The following is a 27830-nucleotide window of genomic DNA, read 5'->3' as shown; positions in this document are numbered from 1 at the left end:
TCTGCAGTATAACAGCCCTCAGTTCTGCTATCTCCATGTGTATCAGTTGTGTAAATAAATATGAGCTGTAGCTTTCTCTGAACCTATAAATAGAAAGGGACAATGGGTAAAACTGGTATCTTACATATGCTACAAGGAGGCCTGCTAACCTGGACAGTGTACACATGCAGTACTGCCTCAGCACTATCACACACACACACACACACACACACACACACACACACACACACACACACACACACACACACACACACACACACACACACACACACACACACACACACACACACACACACACACACATGAAAATATCAGGGTAAACTGAGGAAGGTGACGACAGCTCATATGTGTGATCCACCCTGCTGACCTTTGATCCTCACACTGGCTATTCCCATTATCCTCATTGTTTACTCTCCCAGACCCAATCAGCCGTCCCAGGACTGTCTCCCACGGTGACCGCCGCGGAGCTGGCCAATGAGCCGAGCTCTCTGTGCAAACTGGACTTGTTTCAAATGTGTGCTCAGTCACACACACACAGACTCACACAGACACACTACGGGCCTGGGAGCCAACACTGTGAGCCCAGATCATCCTGTTAAACTGAGAAACTGTCAGGCCTCTGTTTGCCCATTAGCTGCCAGCTAGAAGGTCGGACATGTCCTTACGCCTCACAAGGGCGTGGAAAAGCTGATGGTCCCTGCAGCTCCTGAGGTACAATTTCCCAGCTTTTATGGATCCCAATTTTTCATGTTGCTGTTTTCTTCTCATTGTTTATTTTTTTTATTGATTCGCACATTTTTTATTTCCTATTTATTTCCTTTGTTCCATTGCTTCCTTCTGCCTTTTGCCCATATAAAAGCAGTTTCTATCCCATCTTGCTCTCCTGGCTTCCTTTAGCATTTCTTTTCTGCACAAATCAAGGGTGAGAGATCAGTTTGAGCCCCTTTAAAACACTGTTTTCATGCTCTAACATTGCCAATGCCTGCAGAGGCCTCCACAGTGTAGAGGAGAGCATTGATATGCTGTCTTCCTCTGCTCACATCCCCTCTATTTCCAGCAGTCCTTTCCTTCTCCTTCCTCCCTTGCTATCTCACCTCCTCACACTCTGTATCTGTTTTTCTGTCTGTTCTACCACCCCCTGCTCCACTTCCCACTGACAGACAGACTATCACATATGCAGACACTTCAAACATGCTCCTTTTCAAAGAGATCCTTGGAAGAGAGCTCTAGAGAAACCCTGAATAAGTCATCAAATCAGCTGCGTTTTTCTTTTTACCTTCAATGTCTTGGCCCGTGTGCGCTGCCCTGTTTTCTTTCTACACACACAAATATTTTCATCCCTCTTTTCTCCGTGTCTGCCAGGCCTTACTCCCTTCAGTTGTTCCACATCTAACTTTTATTCAGTTTACTTTGTTTCTCTCGTTCTTTCCTCGTCCGTTTGTTTCCATCATTTTACTCCTCAAACCTCTCCTCGCCTTCCCTCTGTAATAATTGCTTTTACTCTATGTATCAGATTTCCTTGTCCTCTGCTCACCCAGGAATCTGACAGCAGGACACTCTAATAACTTAACTTCTTTTCCCCTCCATTTCATTCTCAGCTCGAGTAACACGAACATCTGTCTCACCTTACTCTGGGGCGACAGCTGTGTGATGCAAAGTGGCAGTTGCATATATACATGTAACACATGCATCAGTTGCTCACGGCTGCAGTCAGTCAGAAAGACAGGTTGGTTGTTGAAGGTGTTGCTCCTGAGCGCTCTCTCCTGTCCTGTCTACTCTAAAAGAAGTTGTTCCCATGGTAACTCTGCCAGGTCTGTTAATTGACTGTCAAAATGTGTGATGCTCCATGATGAGAAAAAAATCCTGCAAACAAATGTATACCATCCCATTACTGGATAGATAATCACATCGCACAGCTGCCTCAAGAGATGATAGTAAGAGCTATCTAATCAAAATGTTAATGATATGAGCTATAATGAAACTGTAGAGCCCGTGGACACTCACACACAAGCATGAACGTGTCAGAAGTTAAAATGTGCAGTGTCTTAATTGAGAATGTATATAATGGAAAGGTGGTTTTAAAAAAGCAATAAAATCCATTTTATCATGGCAGCAACATAACCTACCCACACATGGATACCAGTGATACACTTCTCCAATGTATAAATCTATGTGGGATTGTTTGAGCAAGAGCAGAAGTGTGTGCGTGTGTGCATGCAAGTGTGTGCCTCTTGTTGCCTGAAGACACCTTGATCATGTTCTCAAGTAATCCACTGTGGTGAATGAAACCTTGAAACAGACACTCGTTTTAAAATGGATGGGCGTGAGGTACAGACGCTTCATGACACGAAGAGTTTTCAACAGGGTCCGGGTTGAATTCTGAACATGAGAAGAAAGTTTAAGAACCAACTCTGAATAAATAACCAATGCCGATGCATACATGCATCAGGGCATGAGGGGGTCACTGATTGGTTTGATGAGTATGAAAATGGGAGGTTTCGGATTGATGTGTTAGACAGCACTCTCTACCATCATCATGAAAACACCAAATGAGGAAATATCTTTTGGAAAAGTAGTCTTCATCCCACCAGTAAAACTAAGTCAAGTATTACCTTTGAGCATACTTTAAAGAAAAACCCTCCTGTCATTACTCTCCTTATGGATCAGGTCGATCTAACCATAGTCATACACATTTCTTTTAAGAAATGCAACTTGTAAATAAAGAAGATAAAGGGGCTTTTAATCTTTTTATTTATTCATTGTTTAAATAAATGGGGGCCCTAGAAACACTACTGAAAGCATCATTGCAGGGCAACTATAATTACTTTCTATTAGTATTCAAGATTTTAAGGTATGAAACATACCATAACTAACAGAAATAAATTATTTTTGTAGAAATGGAGCTACACATCATTGTGCATACATAACCTCATATGGATAACATTCTGTATAAAATCACTTTTTACAAAAAAAAGGAACCATACCGTATCACTTGATATTTTGATTTACCAGACTATGTATATTAAATGCACTGTAACAATAATTTGTAAACTAAATACTTAAAAAATCAACTACAATTCCATGATAACTGGGTATCTGCTAATGAAGAGGTAATATCATTGAAAGCTCCAGAACAGTTACTATTGTTTTGTCAACTAAACATATTGAATTCGCCAGTGGTGGAGGAAATATTCAGATAATTTATTTATGTAAAAGTAGCAATGCCACTCTATCAAAAGTGAAAGTACTCACAATACAAAATATCCTTTGTCGAAACTCAGAATATTGGAATAAAAAAAGACTAAAGATGCTCCTCATCCTAAAGCAACATACTTACAGCAGCACCAAAGTCTGACTCAGTGTGGTGTTGGGGTTTGTTTCCTCGTGGAGAGCTACTGAGGTGACTGCTGCATAGGAAACCATGGAAGTCTTAATAAAACATGAGTAAACAGCAAAGAAATGGTATATAATCTGCTCAGGCAGCACTGCAGCTTTAAAGCACGCACACACACAGAGGTTGGGGATCAGAGGAAAGGGAGGCAGGGATGTTAATCTCTCAAAAACACACCTGCATGGAGGAATACACTGCATTACAGACAAACGCTGTCTGCTTTTTTCTTATCTCTCCTCTCTCCGTGACAGTCCAAGTTGCTGCTTATCTGCTCGACTCCTTGTCACTTCTCCACACGACATCCACAGCCACACGTTCCCTGATTTGTCTTAGTTTTATACCGACTGACTTTGTATCCTGGACTATATATACCTTATGCCTCTGTATAACCACTCAGCAGAGAAGCTGGCTGTGTGTTGCCCTTGGAAGCTTCGCTTGTTAAGCAGACCCAGTCTCTTGTTAACAAGGGCCCTCCTCAATTACTCTCCATTGAGGCACTTGCTAAAATAGCCACAGAGCCCTTCCCCCAACCCCCCTTCCTCCTTCATCCATCCACCTTTATTATTTAGAACCATGGGGATGTGTGTTGCCATGGATTCTGTCGTCATGGCTACAAACAACTACGCAGATGTACAGGAAGTGGAGAAGGACGAAGGAGAAGGGAGGGCCGGGGCAATAAGGTGTCTTGGAGGAAGCTTAACTTCTGTATAGTGGAGATCCAGCTGTGATAAGTCACAGGGTTCAGGGTCAGGGGGTAAAGGCGGCGAGATTGTTCATCATTTGGTCAATGACAGACGGAGGTCAGGGCAAAGCCTCAGAGGGAAATGAAGGAGATTAAAGCACATGTCTGGTTATTCCTGCTTGTTTTCTTTATGCTGCCCCTGTTGTCTCAGTGGGGACATCTCCGAGCATTTCCTGATCTCACCTTAAGCGCTACAACACTTTTCACCTATTCCAAAAGCTTCTTCCTGAACACACAAGGAGGAAACTCTGCCTGCATTTAAATCCTGCAATGTAGGTCTAAAAACAGATAAAACATTGCGATTCCTCCTCTGTCTGTGCAGCCTTGAAGGACGCAGGGTGATTTACATAGGGCAGATAAGAGTGGAGTTTTATCACTGTTGACGGACAACTGACTGCTTAATGCGCCCATGCAGAAAGGAAGTTTGCAGCGCATCCTTGATTTGTGCATTGCAGTGGCACTCCAAGGCTCTCGTGGAACACTTTGTTCTCAGTAATGTAGAGTAAATCAGTGCTCTCAAAGTAGTACTCATAGGCAGCACTTGTGGTTAAAAAACAGTTGGAGAGACGTCACTTCCTCTGTACTCTGTGCAGCCATTTGACTGGAGGTGATTTAAGGACAAAGTGCCTGTATGGATGTTTCCTCTGATCAAGAAGAAGTGCTTTTGATAGTGGTTCCTCCATGGCATCACACTAAAGAGAAAGTTCTTCAGTGGGCTGTTCAATCAATAGTGGATCAATAGGCCTTATCAGATCTTTATAAAGCTCCAAATACCAACTAACTCCCTCTTCAACTCAAACATGGACCAAAAAGTAACCTTTAGCTATAAACAGAAGTCAAGAAACATCCAATTGAAAAAGAGTGCATGGAAGGCAAACAGCTCACAAAATGACTAAAATGTTATCTTAGACGATAAAGTTATATTTAATCACCAAATTAAATCATATTTATCTGAATAGCATAGCTCTGAAACATCACCCTTATCTTAAATGCTTCAAAGGTACACCGCCCATTTAAAGAATTCTTTCATAATGTTGTCTATAGCTCCATCTTGTGGTATTAAGACACACTACACTTTAAAACACACACCACCATAACACTAGTGAGGATTTGTGTAAGTGTGTGTTTGCTGCCATTTAGCCAGATATATATTTTCTCTCATTTTCTTTCTCTCATGCAGATTCCTCCTATCATACCTCTGTGTCTTTCACTTGTCCTTTCCTGAACATCAGGCACAGTTTTCCTCTCTGCCATACACCGTGGGTTAAATCTGCAACCTCCATGATCTGATATTACCAGGTGACACTATATGATTTGTCACCTGGCTCCTGTTGTTGACAGCATTTCATTGGTTTGGTGCTGATGTGACAAATGCACTGCAGCAGATTCCATGGGTGAACTCTGTCTACAGTACAAGCACTTGGCTGTTAACACATCCTACAGTGCCAGTGTAAACAGAGTGCATTAAAACAGAGAAGGGAAATCAATGACCGAGCTGAAGTAATAGGCCTGTGGAAGCAGTAAAAGGCCCAATAAGTACTGTAGTATTTCTTTATATGTTAAGAAATGTGTATATATCAAATATGTGTGGATTTATGTGTTTTGGCAGATTGCACTGCACAAATTGCAAAATTGCGTGCAGATTATGGGGTTCATTGTGTGTGCTTCACACTTTGTGCCCATGGCCACTGTCTATTTCTGTGGTTGCAGTTATGTGTGACTGTCTTTAGGAATGAGCCAGACTATATTACACCCTGGTCCCTCCCTCAGAAGCTGTGCTAAAGTAACAGCTGATGTCAGTCCTGCTTAAAGACACACACACACACACACACACACACACAGACCATACAACCTGTCTACCATTAGGCAGCAGGGCACAGCAGAGAGCCAGCCAAAGGAGAGGAGGGCTCCTACACCTTCCTCTCCCCACGCTCACAAATCCACAATCCAAGGCTTGAATCCCAAGTTGCGGCAGGCAGAGGAGGGGAGGGCAGTTATCTAAGGCTCTCAGCACCCCCATGTGCCTGGTTGGATCATGGAGCTGCACTGCCTTCCTACTGAGACCCCCACCACAGCCAGCTCCAGCTCCACGGACCCCCTGTATGACAACTGCCCACCTTTTGCCCAGCGAGGGAGGGCCAGGGAAAAGGAAATGGAGAGCAGGGTTGTGTGCCCGGCTGTAACCAGACTCCCAGGGCCCTGCAGCAGCCCTCTGTCTGGTCTGGCCCCAGCTGTGGCTAAGGTTCCCACACTGGTCGGAGGGGGAAGAGGGACTGGCGTCTGGCCAGATCACAGCTACTGCAGCTGGAGAGGAGGCCTGGGAAGACAGGGCTGGGAAGCAGTGCTGGATCCAGGCATAAACAGAGCAAGAGGAGGAGAACAGGGAGGCAGCTGCGGAGTTAAGGACAGAGCTCATTTGAACCAGAGCCCCAATCCATCACAGAGCAAGGAGCACAGGAGTGCTCTCTCTCTGTACGATAACCTCCCTGACGCAGTCACACCTGACAGCCTCCAAGAGGTCTTTGACATGGAAACAAGCTTCCAGGAGCACTTGCAGGAGCAGATGTACCAAGCATGGGCCCCTGAGCAGATGCAGGGACTGATGGACCGCAAGGGAGTGAGCGAAGACAAGAGTCCCTGGTCCTCCTGTGAGATCATCCTTGCTGAAAGTGGTTCCAGTAACCAGGACCAGAATCCAGACCAAGACAAGAAGCATGAACAGGAGCCAGAGCTGGACTCAGGATCCTGTGGATTTAAGCAGGGGGACCCGATGCTGCATCTCTGGCTCCCGATGTCACCTCCTCAACAACATCTTATAGCGAGTTCCCCTCAGCCGTCCCAAACTGAGTGCCAGGTTCTGTGGCCCCCAGCTGTAGCCCATCACCCAGAGCAGCCATCCTGGTCTCCCAGGGTGCCCCCTCCCGTACCCCTGGCAGACCCCTCCGCCAGTGCCCTTCGCAGCCTCCTCACTAGCCTCCAACAGCAAATAGTCAGACAGAGGGAGGAGTACGAGGCACGAATAATCAGGTAATGTTATGTTTGTTTTGTCTTGAATTTCCATTTCAAACTACACAGTGCACATAATCACTTTACAGAGATTAGGCACACCGTGTAGAAGACAAATGAAGTTGAATGTGCTTATGCTCTTGGCTTCAGTATTACACTGTCAGTTCAGTGACTTGCCTGTGAGAATTTTCCAACTCTTGGGTTATTTCCAGTGAAGGGTGACACAATGTTCCCGGACGTCAGTTGATCCCGAGTTTCTTCCTATATCCTGTTTAGCTCACAGTGCACCGACAACTGTTATTAGATTCTTTTAAAGTTTCCCATGATGTGTTATGTTTAAGTAAAATTGGCAGTACTAAGATTATTTCGAATTAAGTCCTAATTATCTGTTTAACCACTTCTGTTCACGTGTTTTCAGTCTACTGGAAATCTCAATGTATCAGATATTTTATGCTAACTACTTGGATGTACCATGTGTTTGTGGTTTTTCCACTGGCCTAAAAGACAAATTCACAGTGTTTCCTATAGGTAAATAGCCGTTTGGTTTTAGTAGAAAACAGCACAGCCTGTGTGGTTGACCTATAGAAACAGCTCATGGCACTGGGAAGAGAGCTAATTTAAGGGGCCATGCTGCTGACCTAGACACAACACATACCTCATTTATTACTGATATAGATAGAGCAAGTCTCAGTGTAAGGTCATTGGTGCTGGTTGGCGAGGACAAGAGGAAAATTAATTCTTTTAGCTTGACAGAGTATAGGAAGGAGATAGCTAGCTAGATACATTTAATTGTACAATTGAACTCAACCTTCTAAGTCACCTGTTCTGCCTTTTCTAACCACATCAGGCATCAAGAACCAGACCTACTAAAACCAAACAATCAACATATATGTTACAGATTGACCAACAAATACACTATACTGTCCTCTCCTCTCACTCCTTCTCATTGGTAGAAAAGCCTAACCCAGTTCAACCCAGGCAGCCTTTTGCATATACCCAGTCATTTTTTTATTGTCTTCCCTTCTTTCTTGTGCCTTTATGATCAGCCTGGAGCAAAGAAATGAAGAGCTGCAGGTAGAGGTTGTTCGGTTGAAAACAAACCTCGCACAGCAACGGCACTGGTACCAGGCTGTCCAGGCTAAGATTGTAGAGACTGAAAGGGCCCGGGCTGCTGCAGAACTACACAATGCAACTCTGCAGAGGGAGATGGAGCAGTTCTTTGACACCTTCGGAGAGCTCAACAATGAAGCCAAGAAGACAGAATGTATTGTCAAGAGCTTTTGAGAAAAAAATACATGGGTTGTGTGTGATGATATGAACAGTGTGTGTAAAGCGAAGGACAAAACAAGGCACAAGACTGGCTAGTCTTTAAACTCTAGTTAGGATCTCGTATAGTAGTTTGTCACCATCTATGTACAATATTTCCTTCGCTAATTGGGAAAGGTTTACGTGATATACAGTTATCAGTTAGTTATTTTTATTAAGAATCTGAGAAATATACAAAACAACATCACTGAAAGAAAATGAATCACTGATGTCCACTTTATTAGTTACGTAAGGGCAAAAGATGTTGGCCAAGTGATTATATTGTGGTCATTGCAATCACACAGGACATCTCTGAAAATAAAAAGAGAAACAAAATGAACAAAAATGTGAGCTGTACAGTGTATACAATGAAGGTTTTTTTTTTTTTTAAGAAAATGGTAAACACACAAGATGTTCTGAGCACTGTAATGCTCAGTCCTTATCTGATAAGATTTTTGGGAGTGAATTGGCCACTCCACTGGTCATTTAAGGCATGACTGAAAGAATAAGGTCATGGTCTATAAAAGGAAAATATAGTGTACAGCATGGTTCTTCAAGTCCTCAGTGACTCCATAGTGTCATATTTCTGCATGTCCATCACACTGTGCAACCAGTTCTGCAAAAAGCAGCTCCACAGTCCATCTTTAAGTTTCCATCTTGAGTTCCAAGGTCCAGACTTTCATTCAGGACTTCACAGTCACATACTCATTTTAAACCACAACATGTCTGCTTTTTGTTGAGGGGCCAACTTCCTCCAATGACTTTGACTTTGCAAACAGGCGACTGCTGTCTTTAAGGACGATTCAAAGGAGATAATGAAGGAGAGAAGCTGAACAGTACATTTTTGATAACACACACACACACACACACATAGGCTTACAAGGCAAAAAAACAAAAACAACAACATCTGCATCAAACAGGCTTTCAGAACCAAGAACTTCAAGGTACTGTAAGTAAAAGAACTGACCTGAACAGATTTCTGTTTATAACATGAACTACGGTATCTTATTGGCATCTATAATGCCTTCATGCAAGTTAAACACTGTTATTTGTGTTTTACTGCCTTTACATGATGTCTGATTCATGATTAAATTTGTTACTGTTCCAGTACTAATGGAATGGTTTAGAAAAGGAGCAGCCAATGCATTGCTTTGTCGGTGAAATGCTTTGACCAGAGGCTTCACTTACGTGGGCCTCAATGTGATTGCGTGCAACATTTTGCAAGAACACAAAAATAAATACTACATGTATCTTTTTGCCTCTATTCTTTTGATATACACATTGTTAGTCAGTACCTTATGTCAAATGTGGGTGACTGCAATATGTGGTTCTACAGATATGTTGAGTTTCTTAACAAAACAAGCACACCTTATATATTAGCAGTGAAAGGGTCTACAGCCACTATGAGTGTCAGATCATGACATTTTTACATACAGTACATTATATCAGGATATAAAACGATAACACTGCAACCACGGCTTCCCCTAGCTGTCAGGAGGAAAAGCTCAAAATCCACATCACTCAAGCCAATTAATTAAAAAACACTGTGCAGAAAGCACCACTGTGGAGATCTGCAATACTGCGAGCTAGCTAAAGGATCGATCAAACTTTGGATGAGTGTTTGATCATCAGATGGAGATCAGATGGTTGGTGCGATTGACTTATGATAAGCTTTTGTTCGTACTGGCGTAACATGCATAAGAGCAGCTGGCAGCTGTGATCTATGTTTAGCGCGAGTCTGCTCTAATTTGATGACAATAACATCTGGTCTCAACGTAATATTCGCTAAAAAAATAAAACTATTAAAATACAGGCATACAGAACAAACAATAATCCCCCACCTACTCCTGGTAACCTGAAAATCAATATGGATGCATACATCATATATACTTGTTAAACAATATCCACAAAAAAGAGAGAGATAAACCTTTGACCCAACAGAAAGAACAGATAGCTTTGACCTCTAGGCAAAACAAACTCTGAAGTTAATGATGATCAACAAGATCCACCATATCACACACAGAAAGAAACTAGAAAAAATAGACCTCATTGAGGTAAAAGAGGAAAGAAGAGAAACACAGGACAAAAAAAGGACAAAAGATTCAGAAAATGGGGGGTGAGTGAGTAAAGAGAAGAAAGGAAGGCGATGGATGATTGATATTTGGATATTGTAAATGCGAGCTGAGGCAGGCAGGCAGAGACATGTAGCCATGGACTGTGTTCACTGACTCTCGTCCAACGGTCCCGTCAGTGTGTCGATGCTGCTGCTGTCTGTGTCCGAGGCCAAGGTTTGCTCCGTGGACATGGACGAGATGTCGTTGGCTGATGAGGACTGCGAAGCTGAACCTGACACCACATCTGATACATGCCACACACAATGGAGAGAACCGGGAGATAAAATAAGAATAAGAATACTATTAGGAGTTAATACAGTGCATTTCCTATGCATTTTTAATGGAACAGATGTGAACACAATGGCATATTTCAGGAAACCAGTCATGAGCTCAAGCTAGTTATGCTCTGACACCACTCCTCACAGCAGTTTCGTGCCCAATAATGCAAATAATTAAAGAAGATGGTGCATGTTCGTACCTGAGCAATCTTCTTTCATCAATCCATTCTTGTTCCTCTCTTCCCAGTCAATCACCTCTTCATAAATGAGTTCTGTAGAAAAACAGAAAATGTTAGGTGCAATCATTGTGTACTCAGAATGTAGCCTTAAATGTACAGGAAATTCAAAATTGTGAATTTGTTTGTAGCCAAATATGTGTTAATTATCTTTTGCCCTGCCATCAGCTCTTTGAAATGTCATCAATTGCTGTTAATTGATCCTTTTGTATGTTCCTAAATATTTTACAATTATTTCCTGGATTGGATGCTTTAGAACAATTTGGCAGTGTTTTGTCACATGAAAAAATGTTGAACAGTGCATGGACTATTACAGAAGATATACATTTGCCTGATATTTCACTTTTCATAATAAAACTTCCAGGAAGCTTTTTCCAAGTGACAAAGAAAAGAGATATGTGTGTGCAGTGTGGATTACAGCAGAACTGGATACAAAATAACTAAGGTAATAACTGACTGGTTAACAATTTAGTCCTAGAGGCAGCGCGGCAATTGTTGGAATTTTGTGAAACAAACCTTGTGCAACAGGTGACTTTTTCCCTAAGTAATTGTGAAATAGCAGCAATATATATATATATATATATATATATATATTACCTACACATATTTTACTGTCACAGCTATCGGGATGCAAATGTAACGCTAAACAGTTTCTTGCATTGTTAACTCATCCCTCTCTTTCACTCACTCTGCTACAACTGCACAGACAAAGTGAAGTACAGAGTTTGTTTTGTCTTTCATAGAGTTGTTGAATGGATTTGAAGCATAAGCAGGTCTATTCCTCAGGTACACTCTGTCAGTGTTCAGCACACACAAACTTTCCAGGATTGTGGGATTCCTGTGTTACCTTTACACTTTGTGCCATGTTTGTGTATTGCGATAGCAACCTACACCAAGTGGCTTTGTTGTATTGGGATCTTTGTTGGTTTTATTCGCATTCCTTCCTGGCATATGGACTTCAAGTCAAAATAAACAATGGTGATTTTTGCTGTAACTTCAAACGCTGTGCACAGCACATCACATGCACAGTATATCTACATATAGATATGGGAGAAACATGATTCTTAATCGGGTTAGTTTCTTGTAACTTTAATTAAAATGTTAATGTTAAAATGTGAAGTTAAGCTGCACATCTGATAGATTTCCCTAGAGGGCAGCATGTCCTACCTTTCCATTGCTCGATGGAGTGCTCTCTCTCTTCCAGCTGCTTATCTGAAATCTGGGGGGGAGGCTGTGAAACAAAGAGAAATACATATATCAGCAAGGTCCTGCACAGCCGCTGCATTAATAAAGTGTACCACCACTGGAACAGTCCCCTCACCGCATCTGCCTCTCCAGGGTCGTACCACACGTGAATGTACGGGTGATTGAGGGCTTCTTCTACGGATATGCGGCTTTCAGGATCAATGACCAGCATTTTGGACAGCAGGTCCCGAGCTTGACCCGCTGTTATGGCAACAGAGGAAGGGCAGTGTTACTATGGAAAAAGGCCCATGGCATCACTTCATTTAAGCAGTCTTTATGAGAACTGATTACTTCCCCTTGCGTTGTTGGGTAACATCTCTGGGAATGTCAAGATTTGTTCTCCTGTTTCGGTGATGTGATCTGTAACTCTAAATGCCACAGATCAGGGCAGAAAAACTTTTGACCTGCATGGTCATTCTCTAAACAAGTTGTATAAGTGGTCCAGTTTGCAGCTTGTGTCCCTGTACTTTTATTGGGAAATGTCTCATTACATCAATATACTGCAGACAAATGCCTCTGTTTTACTAAAATCTATACATTGTAATTGTAATACATTGTAATGTCCTTGGTAAATCTGACAATGCTTTGAAACTGTAACTATATTCATTTAAAGTTAAGTTAAACAAGTGTATTTTAGTGTCTGAAATTCTTACTCTTCAGTTTGTCATGTTCTGAGTCAGAAGGAAAGGCCCAGTCCGGGAAAAGCTCGGCAAAGCTGACGCCAGGATACTGCGGCTTGTTCATCACATAGTTCCTCACGGTCTCCATCAGTCGGTTCATAAACTCCAGACTGGGCGTGCCCAGAACCTCAATTACCTTATTCCATTGGTCAATGTCTGGACAGCACGCTTGTTATGGACAACTTAGCTGCATTATGGGTATATATGTATGTCAGCAAATGATAGGAACATTTAATAAGGCACAGAATCAAAATACATGAAATTGATTCACTTTGCATATGAATAAATATCCATCACGTTCAGTGCAGATAATAGCAAAACAAGACTAAGAGTCTACAGTCATGCTAGTGGATCTGTGAGGCTGTACTTTGAGCTAAATGCTAATGTCAGCATGCTAACATGTTCACAATGACAATGCTAGCTTGCTGATGTTAAGCAGGTATAATATTTACCATGTTCACCATCTTAGTTAGTGTGTTAGCATGCGAACATTTGCTAATTAACATAAAACACAAAGTACAGCTGAGGATGATGGGAATGTCTTACAGATATTTGGTCATAAACCAAAGTAACAAATTGAAATCTGATGATGATGCTAGATAAAAAGTTAGAGGATCACCAAAGTTATTACAATTCATCCCGAGGGAAACATGAATGTGTGCACTAAATTTCATGGCAATATATCCAATTGTTGTTATAACATTTCACTAAAAACAACAAATGTCATCCTAATGGTGGCGAGTCAGTACTGTAGGATACATCATCTGGAAATCATGGATGTCTGTACAAAATGTTGTACTAATCCATCTAGTTGATGTTGATATATTTCAGTCTGAACCAAAGTGGTAGACCAACAGACCACCACTGCTATTCCTAGAACCACAGCAATAGCATGGCTAAAAATACTGATATGCACATTCAGCGGGCCCACTGACTTACAATTGTAGTAAAAGGCTAATACTTCCCCTGATGAAAAGCTATCTATTCTCAGCTACTTGGGTGTAAATGTGCCACTCCAGCTGGTGAGTGAAGAGGTGACCAAACCCATTAGAAACAGAGAAATGGCCAATATAAATGTAAATGAATTGAATTGCTTCAATTTGATTCCCTCTATCAATTAAAGGGATTACAATTATCTAAACACAACTCCACAGATTCCTTATCATTGAAGAGGGGAGGGAACACATGAAGCTCTCTGTTTAAATTAGGGTGTGCTGGAAATCTTGAGGGGTCCTATTCAATAGGTTGTGATAGAGGGCATAACAGGGAAATGTCTTGACAGACAAGTGTGCTAGGAGAAATACAAAGACGATAAAATAGTCAAGCACTTTGTACTAAATGGAAGTTTGATGGAGGGTGAAAGATGGAAGCAGTGGGACGAGTGGCACAGAGGCGGTGAGAGCGGTAAAGGATACGGTCGGTGCCCTGGAAGATGACGCTGCCCTTTACCATCTCTCCCATGATACACCCCACTGACCAGATGTCCACTGGGAACAGAGAACACACAAGCAAACACACAGACACACACAGAAAATATATTAAATAATGATCACATAACATCAACCACATAGTATAATGCACACTAAATATACAGTAAAGTGACATATGGAGGCTGCACAGATGCACAACATGGTTTAAATTTGATGACAAACATTGAAATGCAGAACACTAGCTCTACTTATTTTGGTCCACCCTCTAGCTGTGCTATGGTCTAATGCTTTCATCATATTCATCTTCAGGCTGGCTTTCTTTTCTCTCTCTGGCTTGGGAACCAGACGCAGCCTTCCAGGCCTTTCTCCTCGCCTCTGCAGCTCTGCTTATCAGTTTACACAGCTGTTGCTCTCTCCCTCACTTTCCCTTAGTGTGTGCTTAGCAGAGGAGGATGTAGTTTTTCCTCTCTTTCTCTTTGAGTGGACTGTTTGCTTTAGAGTGTGTATATGTAGAAAACAGCCATTAACTCCTCTCTTCCCTCTATTTCAGTTTCACTGAAGCGGAAAGGTCTCTCTGCTCCAATAACGTCTCAAGATCATATAGACCACTTTAGGTCAAGTCTATAAACACAAAGCATAAATCATAAATTTTAACTTTGGACAGGTTACACTATTCATTGTGACTGCTCTAAGTGGGTAATTACACTCTTGACTGGACAAAAAGACTTCCTGCTAGGCCAGGCCACATAAAAGTTTTTGACTACTTCCTGTTTGAAACCCTACCTCTATGTCATGTTTCATGTTTCATGCATCGCCTTGTAGTTAAGCTAGTTTAGAAAAGATATAAACAACTTGACTGTGTTTTGTAGACAAATGACACGTTATAAAAGTGTACTAATTTGTAGCACAAACTGACAGCTTTAGGTATCGCTTTAGCAGGGTCTTTATCCCAGTGACTACAATGGGCTTATGTAGACTTGCACGGCTCTCTGTGGAGTATGCTCTTGGCAGTGAAAGAACTATGTAAACCTATTAATCAAACTAGTGTTTCTTATCATTTTTTTCTCACTGGTATATGTTCTAATTTTTAATTCTAAAAGTAAATAAACTATTCCTGATTTAAAAAAACAACAACATGTAAGTCTCCTGAGGGTCTTCTGCATCCACTTAGAGAAAACAACTGAAATAGAGACAAACACGGAAGGATACAGTCCTTTCCAGGAAAGAGGATTTTGTGAGACATCATTTCAGCCATTATGCAGCCAACCGACCACAGGTCCACTGCAGCAGAGTAGTGGCATGGTAAGGACATTCATTGTTATCATCAATAACAATTAAACCGAAATTAAATATAGCAGCAATAAGCAGGGTCCGAGCACATTGTTTGACATACTTGCATTAAACAGCTTTTAAAGCATAAAAGTCACAGCGTGTGAACAGAGATCACAACAGGCAGTAGAGAGAAACAGGAGGATGCACACACCAAGGTTCCCGAGCTGGATTTGAACCGGTGACTTTGCAGTAACAGGGTATGTGTCTTACACCATCATTGACTTGAGTTCAACATACAGTACATTATGAATTAATGGGCTGGTGGTCAGTATGTCATAATGAGTCATTGATGTTGATAGGTTTTCAATGTAGTGAGTCCCTGGGACCCACAGGTGGTCATCTGAGTGGGTCCCAGGGAAACTGAGTGGGTCCCTAATAAAATTTGCTCTTTTTGACAAATTGTAGTGTTAAACTCGTGCTTGATGGTTATATGGTTATAATTATGGTTATTAATGTCTGTTGAAAACGTATCTGAAATTAAACAAATAAAATCCCAAATCTGTAAATACACTGCAGACACACAGCAGCTGCCAGAAAGATGAGGTCATATTATACAGAGAAATACAGCTTTTTCTGGGTGAATAAATGTTAAAAAGGGAAGCTAAAGGGCAACAAGAGAATACTGAGCTTTCAAGTTTCATCAGGAGTCAAACACCATCAAGCACATCATGATAAATTAGGAAAGTATTTTAAAAACACGCACACAAAGGGCAACCATTTACTGCATACTGCCGTTAGAAACTTGGTACAATTAGTTGATAATTAGCCTGATCAGCCACTGTCAGTAATCAATACAAACACACATTATTAGACTGTAAACCATTAATCAAACCAATAACTAACCACAGTCAACGTCAGACAATCTTATCATAAGGACTTGTGATAATGATGACACTGTCTTAATGACCTATCTGCATTGTGTTCTGCGTACTAGCTCACATATACAGTAGGTAAGATTTGAATGAATGTATGATAAACCAATATAAACCAGTAATGACAGCTGTTTGCTGTACTGTATCAGGTTCCAGTGAACCACAGCTACTGTTTTTTTAATGGAGCATTGGACAACAAGAACATGAAGAGTTTTTTCTTTGTGTTTAAGCATTTATAATATCAGAACTGTTGATCATTTTCTTCCTTTCTACACATGAACGTATTACATTGGTATATAATGTGATGTTAATCAAATTATCACAATACCTTTGTGATGCCAAATTTCAAAATAACTGTACTGGGACAGAGCAGTGTTGTATGACAATGTGGTCATTGCAGCAATGGAGCTTCCTTCATCTATCCCTCTCAGCTCATGCCAACATTTTAGAGATGTAAGATCTTTAAAACTACCGTTGTAAGACTGGTGCTTGGTTGTCCTTACCATTCTCCTTATACTTCATGCCCAATATGACCTCTGGGGCACGGTAGTATCTGGTCACCACGTAGGGGGTCATCATGAAGTTAGTACAGGCTGTCCTAGCCAGGCCGAAGTCCAAGATCTTTAGAGTGCAATCTGACTTCACTACAATGTTACTGGGCTTCAGGTCCTGAGGGGAGAGAACATCTATAAATCTATACAAACATACACACGCAAAAACATTACCCTTGAGGTATTTACTACACCATGACAACATTGTGGCTGTGGTTGCAGGTGCAACAGAGCAGGCTTCTGCTCTGACGTAACAAACTTGAAATCAACCAGAGAGGGCAGTGAAACACTGTTTTTGAGCCTGATATTAAGTTACTCTTTAAGATATTTCTGCAGTTTGTAAAAACATTATCTTCTTCCTTGTTAACTCATTTAGCCCACAGCACAATTATTCCTTGTTCTGTTACCCTGTGGATGATGCCAGCAGAGTGCAGGTGCCTGATGCCACAGAGGATCTGGTAGAGCAGATAGGACATCCTCTCATGATCCAGGTCCATGTGGATCACCTGGCATAGGCTGGCATCCATCAACTCCATCACCAGATACCTAAAAGTGGAGGGAGGAATGAAAAGAAGTTGGGCTAAAAAATGGCAGAATGGTAGATAAGAGATATAAGTGATAAGCGATTAGAAGAACAGTCACAAAGAGGCAGAAAAGCCACTCACAGGTCCTGGAATTCCTCCAATGACTTCTGAGGCGTGAACACATTGATCAGACGGATGATCTGCAAGCAGAGAGACAGGCCATTAGTCCACTCTGTTACTCTCCCATCTACATCCACTTCACAGTGGAGAGCTAGAGCACTAAATGGGTTTGCCTGGATTTTCTCACTCTGACAAAGAAATTACATTCACATTGCTGCAAGCTGACCCTATCTTTTTCTCAAGTTTGTACATTATTTCAATATTTTTTTTTATCTCAACAGACAATTAAAGTCTTTGTGCTTTGGCTGCTAGTCATACTTCAGTACTGTAAATCAAATCCATTATATAAAAGAGGGAGGAATATAATTTTCAACTCAAGATGTGAGGATACAAGCTACATTTTAATTTGACTGCCAACAGTTTTTAACCACCATGCATAATTTATAAAATATAAAAAAAGTATTTTAACTGCTTTATTATGTTATAATACAGTACTTTATATATGTGTATCAAACATACAGCACATATTCCAGAAGGTAGGAAAAAGACCTGACATTAAAGGATAGTTTTCAAGTCTATCTTAAAGCAATTGTCAGGTGCTCATATGAACATTGAAACAGTTTTTGCTTGCTGTAATCGTTCCTCCTGTTCATACTGATCATTAAGGAATCCCTTCCTAATGCACTTCCAGCAGGCTATAAGTGATGAGGAACAAAGACAACAGTCCTCGTTCTGTGCAAAAACACATTCCAAACTTTAGATGAGTGTAACATGAGGCCTCATCCCTCTTTGTGTTACTATCCCTCCATCGCAGCTCAGCACAGAAACACTGTCTAAAACACAAATAGGCAATTATGAACTAAAAGCATTATAAGTTTGGGTGATACCCACTTGATTTGTGTAACTGAGACTGCTGAAGTCTCATATAAGCATCAGATAAACTTTGTAACATATTTCTGAACAGAACAAGGTCTGTGGATTTTTTTCCCATCACTTATTGGAAACACATTAGGAAAGGATCTCTTAATGGCCAGTACCAACAGGAGGTATGGCTTTAAAAAAAATGCAAACCTATCCTTTAAATCTAAGTCTTACATTTTTGTGGTTGACACATTTGAGCAGCACCAGTTCCCTGTAGGCACGCTTAGCATGGGTCTGGTTCTGGAAGGGCCGACACAGCTTTTTCACTGCCACCGGTATACCAAGGTCTGTATCTAGAGCCGAGCTGGTCGCACATTGTATGAAGGAGGGAAGAGACAGAGACAAAGGTTATCAAGGAAAAAAATCAATGCATCCTGTGGAGCAAAGCTGTTGACTGACTTACCATCAACTTGACGAGAAAAGCTAGATAACAGTCTCTTGTCATTTATCTTTTAAAATAGGTAAAAGAGGTGCAAGACATTTTTTCTCTCCTCACTTTAAACACTAAAAGGGGCTGGACAAAGCCAAAAGAGCAGGTAATCAAATCCTCAAAGACAAGGAATCAGCATAAAGGAGACTTTACTCTATAGCTCTGCTAGCAGGTCAGTGGGCCACCAAAAATATTATTAGGGCCATAATATCCACAGCAAATTTCATGGAAATGTGGCCATTAGCTTTCTTGATACCTTGTCATGGACCACTTTGTTGTTCAAGTAGAAAATTTAGACCTGAAAGTGGTGCAAAAACAAGTTCAAATGCTCACCCAAATCAGGAAATCAGGAAAAATCATCAGGGGCCCATAAATATCAATATCCCTTGTTAATAACACTATCACTGCTCAAACCCACAGAACTTTATTTTACATTCTAGTAGACATCCCAAAGGTTCCAAAGATACCAACTATGAAAAAATTTGGAAAAATGACGCACAAGACATCTAGAATATTTCCATTTAATGAAATGATGCAGCCACAAAAAACAAAAAAACATGGAGTCTTGGGTATGAATATTTTGCTCAGTCGAAGCATTATATAGCTTCAAAGAAGACCGAGAATAAGCTAACAAAGAATATACCGTATATATCATATTGTCAGACAGTGTGGAATAAGAAGAATTCTCCAATCTTAAAGCTACTCAAAGGTCAAATTAAAGGACACTTGATAGTAAGGGGTAAATGGCAATCTGGCTAGTAGTTCTTTATCTTGATAATCTTGATCCATCATCTCAGGATTTATGTGGTAAACAGACAGACAGACTGACTAACCAACATTGCCATAATAGGCCTTTTTCCACAGCAGACATTTTGACTTGTCATAGTAGGAAAAGCACAAGTGCTACTGATAACACAAATACCAGGACCCTAAAACTGAAGCAGCTAAATGGAAATCAGCCACCATTCATTTTATCATTTACACCAGTGCTTTTCCTTCCGTGACATGTCAACATGTCTGTAGTGAAATAGGCCTACTAGGGCCCATCACTAGCGAGGCAAAAGTTTACTTTAATCATGCAACAACTGACATGGGCTGGTGACACAATCACCAACATGCTAATTAAAGTACAGCCTCTCACCAGACGATGCCCTGGGCCCCGGAGCCGATGGCGCGGAGCTGCTGGTAGCGCTTGAGTACAGTGAAGGTGGAGTCTCCCACCTGAACACTGTAGAACTGGCTCTCCGCCTCACTCATCCTGCTGAACAGTCAGTACCACCAGCACTGTCTGCAGTGGGACAACAACACACACACACATACAGAAAAAAAACAGATAAACACCCAAACAGCATGACTGACTTCATGCCAGGCAGTTCAGCTGTGCACAAAATCCCTTATCTCCAAATAGCCGTGCAGAATGGTAAACAAGTTATAGCACGTTAATAAGCCTAAATCAGTATGATGATGTTACTACACTTGAACTTGAAACCTTTTTCAGTCCACTGAATCACTCAAATGATCCACAGTGAATGGCAGGGCCTAATATGGTTCCATCTGTCAGTCCCTGGCATCACTCACTTCATTTTCAGCCCAGTCTAAAGCCAAGCAATCTATGACCGCTTTCTGCTCAGTTTGTTCATCTGACAAAGGTAACACTGAAGTTGAGGCTGTTAATGTTTTGGTGTGTGTGTGTAGTGGAGAACAGAAGCTGCCGACAGCTTGGAGTTCCTGAGGCTCTCACTGCCATCTCTAAACTCATGTTGACACACTCATGCGCAGTAAACACATACATAACACACACACACACACTGATGCAGGCAGCATTAGGCTTAAAGCATGTTCATTATTCTTTGATCTGCATCCAGCTTCACAAGTGTGAGCACAGCCATCAGCATGGGATGAGCACATGGTAACTGATACATGTTAATAAATGTTAACCCGTGAAAAAAATATGTCAGTGTTAGCATTGATTCCTCAGGCAGGAAGTGGAGGAGGAGTATTATTCTTGGCCAGGGTTTGTGTGTGTGTGTGTGTGTGTGTGTGTGTGTGCAAGGACACGTAATTATGTTGCAATGCAACAGCGAGCAGTAACGGCTGTTTTTCATTCCTTCAGAAAACAGCCACAGGTTAAATTGAGTCTGATATTCTAGCCTTTTTCTGTTTGACAGGCAACAAGGACACGAGCACTCGCTGGTTTTCATGGTCAGAGAGACAAAGTGCTGAAAAGAAAGAAGCAGCAGGGGAGAGGTTATGATCAAATAGAGCCAAAAAACACCTCAAGCTGCTTGAATTGTAAAGCTACTCAGTCTCAGCTCTGACACCGTGACAGCATTAAAAAGAACTGCAGTGAGTGAGCAGTGAGCTACATCAGTGCGCAGAGGAGGACCAACTGTCAGTTGACCGACTTCACTGTTATTGCCTTTAGTTTTAAATGATTAGTGGAGAGAGGGCAAAATGGTGGTTAAGCCTGCATTTTGTGGCTTTTTTTCTCTTTCATATTACTATAAATGAACAGCAGATAATGCTGCAGCCAATTTTCTTTATCAAAAGACAAATAATTATGTTTTTTTAAACAAAAAAAGCTTTGATAACTTGATAAAAATATTGTTTCAAAAATCATATTGTACAATGTAATTTATTACGCAAACAACGGATAGTATATATTCTTCTTAGTAGTGGTAGTAGAAGCAGCACTGTAATTATGACTGATGATTAAAGAAACAAATCTTCATCATTTTTAAGTTCTTACTTAGAGCTCTTTTATTATTATTTTTGCCATTTTAAGAAGTAAACAAGTAATTAACAAGTATCAGTAAATTACAGCAGTTCCAGCCCTAGGTTTTTCGTATATGTATCAGTCTTGGCATAGACTTCTTAGGCAGGACAATAACAAACTCTGTGAGGCTTAAGTCTAGGGATTTTTTTAAATAAAAAACATACATATAATGTACAATATTTTTATTTGAAAATATATTATTTGATTCTCCTTTTTTTTAGACAATGTACATATAAAAATAATAAATAAATAACTGTTAGTTTGGAAATGTTTTAAATAATAGTTGATAGTCACAAAACAGTCTGGATGGAGTGCTGCTCGGGTGTGTTTTGCACCTAATTATTCTAATCTGTTTATGGGACCTTGGAGGAAACATTCGTGTATTCCAGCCTAAGTGTTTATTTGGAAAATATTATATGGTGGGGCAGGTACATAGATGATATTCTTCTACTATGGTATACTGGGTCAGAGACAGAACTCTTTCATATTCATTCATATTTAAACAACACTAATAGCAACTTAAAGCTTAACCTGAAATAATTTTCTTGACCTAAAGATCTTTAAAGATAACGATGGTGATTTACAGACTTACATATTTAGAAAACCAACTGACCGCAACACCATTCTTAGGGCAGACAGTTTCCATCCTCCTTGGTTGATAGACAACATACCCTTCGGTCAGTTTCAGAGACAGAGATTTTGAAAGAAATGCTCAAGACGTGAGCCAAAGATTTAAGAAAAGAGGATATAAACATAAGACTATATCCACAGCTCACAATAAAGCAAAATGTCTTACTAGAGAACAGTGACTGGTCCATAAACAGAAGCAAGTGCTCAGATCTAGTGTAATTTGTGACACAATATAGCAGTGAAGCAAATAGAATTAAACAAATTATTAAAAGCAACTGGGACATATTAAAAAGTGACAGTTCTCTTAGAGAAGCTCTTCCCATGCCCCTACCATTAGCTTCAGAAGAGCCCCAACCCTTAATCACAAACTTGTGAAGAGTCATCTGCCTTCTGTACAACATAAAACTTGGTTAACCACCAGAGCAGGTTACCAGGTAAGTGTGAGAATTGCAATCATTGTGGTAATATGTCTAATACCAACTATTTTACTGACATAACATCAGGTTGTAAGTATAACATAAAGTAATTTATAAATTGCAATACCTCATATGTGGTTGACAGACTTGAGTCTCCATGTGGCTGTTTTTATATTGGGAGGCAAGACTGGCCGAACATAAATATGTTATAATCGTTTGGATATATACATTGAAAGCTACGCAATACCCTGGTTTGAATGGGGAAATTGACTCCTCTCCTTTTCTGAAACTGTCTTGTCTTCTTCTTCTTTGAAAAATGTTATGTGCCGTCATGCCTGTATGTACTGAACACTTAAATAATAAGAGGTTTTAAGATGTTTTGTATATATTTCTACATTTGTAGATTTCTGTTTTGCCCTTTGTGTCACATTGTGTGAGATTTCTGATGTGTGATTTCCTCTGCTGAACATGGTCTGTCGTGTGACTAACCTGTCTACACTAATCTTACTTGTCCATCCTGATTATGTGACTGCTTTCCAACATATGTAAGAAACATGCATCTTGTTGAGGTATTTCCCACTGTGTTTATGTCTTCATTTGACTGTGTTATCTAATCCCACAGAGTATCTGCTTGTCATTTTGTTTTTTTGTTTATTTCCTATGTTGGTTTGTTCTGAATTGTTTGTGTGTTTTATATGCTTGGGTTTTTAAACTCTCTTGAACATGCCATCTTTTCTCTTTTCTGTGTTGCTTTGTAAATGCACAAACACTGACAAAATATGTCTTTACATGTAGTAGGTGTGGGTCTTCAACTGCACCATTACGCAGATGAAAAATTAATCCTTCTCATCTCTATCTGCTTTCTTCTGTCTCCCCAGCCTTTTCTCCTCCTCACGTATGTAAAGACGTGCTGCAAAGACCTTTACTTCCTTTGTGCTTCTCTGACTCTTTCCATTTTCCTCACCTTTGTCTTCCTTTGTCGTTATTTTATGCTTCTGACATTCCCTCACTCCTCTGCCCTTTTCTGGCTTTCTCCCATCTTCCCTGCGGCTTCCTCAAAGATATCCCCACTGAGGGGATTATGACATGTAAGCAGAGCTTTTCCCACTTGGTTACATACTTGTTTAAAATGCAAGTACAAAAAACAACATGCTAAGGCCTTGGCTGTGCTCAATTTAGTATAAATCTAAAGTTTCCCTTGACATGCAGGCAGCATGGATTCCAGGCCATGGATTCAACACAGCACATAAACACTTTCTGCAACACATTTCCCTCTGAGGAAAATACAGGCTATGCTGTTTTAGCTTGGAAGGTGCATTGGCTAACAGTGGCACTTGGATATTTTTCTCCAGTTTTTACCTCAAGGTCTGGTGCACAGATTCACAACACACACATCAAGCTAAAGAACACTATGAAGGGGCCATTAATCATAACCAAAACCCATTTCAGCTGCAACGGGCACGGTGAATGTACAATCCTTCACTTGCTGCCACGCTAGGCACAACTATAGGTTAAATGTACAGTTGACTCAGCACAGATATACGGACACTGACAGGGAACAACTGAAGTCAGGTGAAAATTGCATGTAAGCTGAGAAAGCCAGACAGATGCCAGCAGGCACCTGTTAAGGTTCTGGCCAGCAGGCATTGAGGAATTTGTTCGAATTCAAAGTGGATTCGATTAGTGTAGATGAATGTTAATGTCCCCAAGGGAAATAGGCCATTGCAGGTAGGCTACAAGTGGGACACATCAAAGACTAATAGGATATAAAGACAGAAAGAATAAACATGCGTAAAGCTAGAGTGCGGGACATTTTCATATAAATGGACATCCGTAACATTCAAGCCCTTGCCAAACAAGTGCACACAATGCTGATAAACCTATCACCACCAGGTGAATCTCTCTGTATTTGGCAGTATAGTAGAGTTTTTAAATCTGGTGTCTGTGGTGACATTCCCATGCTGGCGCACCGGTAATGATGCGTTTTACACCAACCAGCAATGACTGGTTTGCCAGAGCAGAAGTGGGGTGAAACCCAGAGCCATGCATCTCTGCGGTCCGCAATTGTTGTAAAAAAAAAAATAGAGAATATTTATTGTTGAGAATTGTTTATTATTTATTTTGTTTATTTATGTTTATTATGATTTTATAGTTTGTGTTAATGTGCTTTGGCAATGTTTGTATGCAGTCATGCTAATAAATCCACTTGAAATTAAATTGAACAAAGTTGATGCAACTCTCTCTCTCTCTGTACACGGCTCTGGAGAAACCGTAGCGATGGAGCAGGTTACATCAACTAGGAGTAAAACCTAAGAAGCGTCCAAGAAACGTTTCTGATGCTCCAGATAAAAAAGAAACTCAGCTTTCAGAGGAAGGATTACAATCAAAAAAAGAAAGCGCTCGACGGCGAGGACAAACACGGATAACCATTGGTGTAGCTTTAGCTTTACCTTGTTGGAGAGTGCTGAGAGAAGGATGAGGGCAGACACAGATGTCATGTTACTGCTCTTGGACAGGTTGGTAAAATATTTGGAGTAGGCTATGTAGCTACATTTACTCTACCTGAATAATGGATTATTGTCTTGGAACTGTGGAAATTTCTCTGTATTTTTGTAAATATTTCTGAACACGAGCCTGGGGTGAGCTCACTGTAGGCATACATCATAAGCACACGTCAACAGTGTTTGTGTGATTACTCTCACTACCAGAAGGGGGAGACAAAAGTTCTGCACTCCAGCTTTAACATATTGACATATTTAATAAAGATGTGATCATAGCATTAATCATAGCAGTACAATCACATTGCTTGACCTCAGTAATGACAGTATCATGATACAGCTAATATTGTAATATTAATAAATAAAATAAATAAATGAATGTAATATTCATATCATTATCTACAACACATCAATATGAGAAGGAAATCATACAATGGCAAAATACCACAGGTAGGGGCGAACAATTAACCATATAATAATGGTGATCACGATTTTGGCTTCAACAATTAATTAAACCTGACCAGTCACAATATTAACTTACAACAAAACTGCCAGTTGCTAAGGTACAAACTGCCTGATCATAGACATTTCTTCAGAGAACGCTGTAATTAACCAGTCTCTGATTCCCAAACATTATTAAGGCTGCATGCAAGTGCGCGTTCACTGCAAAGACAGCCTGCCAGTATAATGTAACAGTGTTTTCTATGTAGGAATAATTTAGCTGGTTGCTTTCTCTTTGGGAACATTAGTGATCCAATTTCATTTATATTTTGCTAGAGAGACAGACTGACAAACTTATTTACTATATTTTTGATTAAAAGTTAAGTTTCATTTATGTTTTTTTAGTATAGTTTGATGTTTAAGGGTGATATATATACACACACTCTTTTCCTTGTCGCTTAAAATCCATAGTTATAAAGGCATGTGATTCTGTTAATTTCAACACCTGACCTTCACGCTGTACAGTTCAGTCCTGTCCAGCCTTGGGGTCTGACGTGGCCGTGGCTCTCAGTTGGATGGGAGTCAGTGAGCTGGCTGTGATATCAGATTAGCATGGCCTGAAGACTCAGCATCTCACCCTAATGTAGCAGAGTTACAAAACGCACAGGGGCGGGTAAAACTACATCTATGCTGCTGCACTGGAGATGTCCGCTGAGACTGTAAAACCAGTCTCTTGAAGAGGATGAAGGAGGCTAAAGATGTGTTAATGGAAAAAGATGCCAGAACCACATGTGTTGCTCTTGAAACATAGCACAGCTAGAAACACTCTTGGTATCCTTTCATGTGTGTACTGTGTGTGTATGTATGATCCCACTGTATTGTTGACTAAAACAACCCAAGCCAACCTGTTTATGCTTAGACTTTAGACATGACACACTAATCCCGTGTACACATGGTGCCTGATTTGTTGACAAGCTGGAACTTGCCTCTGACAAACCATGCCAAATAAACTAGAGGGAGGTGATCTATTGCACTAGCATTAGCTTTCATCACATCTACACCTGTTTTCGTGGTAACTGTGGTATTGGTTTGAAAACCTGAGCGTACCCGGCCTACAGAAATGTCATTCATTTGGCTAAACGTAGTTATCAGCGTAGGTCTATAATAGGTAAGCTATGAACGCTGACAACCCTGTGTTATAACATAGGAGTAAAACAGAGATTTGTTTTATAATTTCATCACGCAGCATGCCTACTCTAAAATACACACAGACACACACAGAGGTATGAAGTCACCAATGTATGACACACTGCGGCCGCAGCACCGCTGCCACTCGGTGGTTTAACACAGTCAGAAATCATCGGTCCACACAGCCTAAGTCACACTAACATAAACGCCGGTTAAATTCACGTCGCGTTTGGTAGCTTACAAAGTTACCTAGGCCTACACTTCCCGTCTTTTTCACTTCTGTCGGCAGCAATGCGGTAGTCGGGCCGGGGCTGAACTGCAAGCTCTGACGGACCAACGGACGGCAAAGGAGGCGGCAGAGGCGGCAGCGAGACCTACCTTCTCCCTTCACCGCTCCCAGGGCACTCCCATGCATCGAAAAGACAGATAACACACTCTCTCCGTCTTTCAGGCACGACCTATACTTGGAAAAGTTTAGGAGAACGGGCTGTCACGATAGACAAACCTTCCTCCAGTTCCTAGCTAACTCCAGCGGCAGCACGGACGGAGGGACGGGTGCGGAGGGAGGGAACGCCACAGCATGCAGGGAGCGAGCATGCGGATGATGTCATCACGCATAGTTTACGTGGGCGCAAACTTTTTTCTCCACAAAAACTTTGTGGAAAAACTTTTTGTTTTGCACGTTATTAATTAAAATATACTAA

At 40.9% G+C, this 27830-nt stretch overlaps 2 protein-coding genes across 4 annotated transcripts; one reads left to right on the top strand and one right to left on the bottom strand.

Annotated features, from left to right (window-relative positions):
* The first annotated feature begins 5889 nt into the window (after positions 1 to 5889).
* Positions 5890 to 8847, top strand: LOC122880394. The gene is made up of 2 exons (XM_044205461.1): positions 5890 to 7160; positions 8186 to 8847. Exons 1-2 carry the CDS (start codon positions 6169 to 6171, stop codon positions 8421 to 8423), a joined length of 1230 nt encoding a protein of 409 aa, XP_044061396.1. The 5' UTR covers positions 5890 to 6168; the 3' UTR covers positions 8424 to 8847.
* Positions 8664 to 27707, bottom strand: mapk9 (mitogen-activated protein kinase 9). Of its 3 annotated transcripts, XM_044205460.1 has the most exons (12): positions 27505 to 27705; positions 20319 to 20465; positions 18922 to 19051; positions 17848 to 17906; positions 17590 to 17728; positions 17135 to 17300; positions 14413 to 14484; positions 12971 to 13153; positions 12394 to 12518; positions 12240 to 12303; positions 11037 to 11108; positions 8664 to 10802 (listed from the first exon to the last, which is right to left on the bottom strand). In XM_044205460.1, exons 2-12 carry the CDS (start codon positions 20432 to 20434, stop codon positions 10666 to 10668), a joined length of 1263 nt encoding a protein of 420 aa, XP_044061395.1. In that variant the 5' UTR covers positions 20435 to 20465; positions 27505 to 27705; the 3' UTR covers positions 8664 to 10665. The 3 variants fall into 3 exon arrangements, with proteins under 3 accessions (XP_044061395.1, XP_044061393.1, XP_044061394.1); XM_044205458.1 differs by having other exon boundaries at positions 12240 to 12518; positions 27505 to 27707; XM_044205459.1 differs by lacking the exon at positions 27505 to 27705 and adding an exon at positions 27376 to 27493 and having other exon boundaries at positions 12240 to 12518.
* Positions 27708 to 27830: the final 123 nt, after the last annotated feature.

Source organism: Siniperca chuatsi, linkage group LG8 (assembly GCF_020085105.1).
Source record: "Siniperca chuatsi isolate FFG_IHB_CAS linkage group LG8, ASM2008510v1, whole genome shotgun sequence".
NCBI classification, from domain to species: Eukaryota; Metazoa; Chordata; class Actinopteri; order Centrarchiformes; family Sinipercidae; genus Siniperca; species Siniperca chuatsi.
This window is presented reverse-complemented; position numbering and strand designations above follow the sequence as displayed.

Coding starts and splice junctions, on each gene's coding strand:
- mapk9 (XM_044205458.1), bottom strand. CDS start 20,434: ATGAGTGAGGCGGAGAGCCAGTTCTACAGTGTTCAGGTGGGAGACTCC. Junction 11,109..12,239: donor CTCCATCGAGCAATGGAAAG/GTAGGACATGCT, acceptor GTTTTTCTACAG/AACTCATTTATGAAGAGGTG. Junction 10,803..11,036: donor GATGAAAGAAGATTGCTCAG/GTACGAACATGC, acceptor GGCATGTATCAG/ATGTGGTGTCAGGTTCAGCT.
- LOC122880394 (XM_044205461.1), top strand. CDS start 6,169: ATGGAGCTGCACTGCCTTCCTACTGAGACCCCCACCACAGCCAGCTCC. Junction 7,161..8,185: donor TACGAGGCACGAATAATCAG/GTAATGTTATGT, acceptor CTTTATGATCAG/CCTGGAGCAAAGAAATGAAG.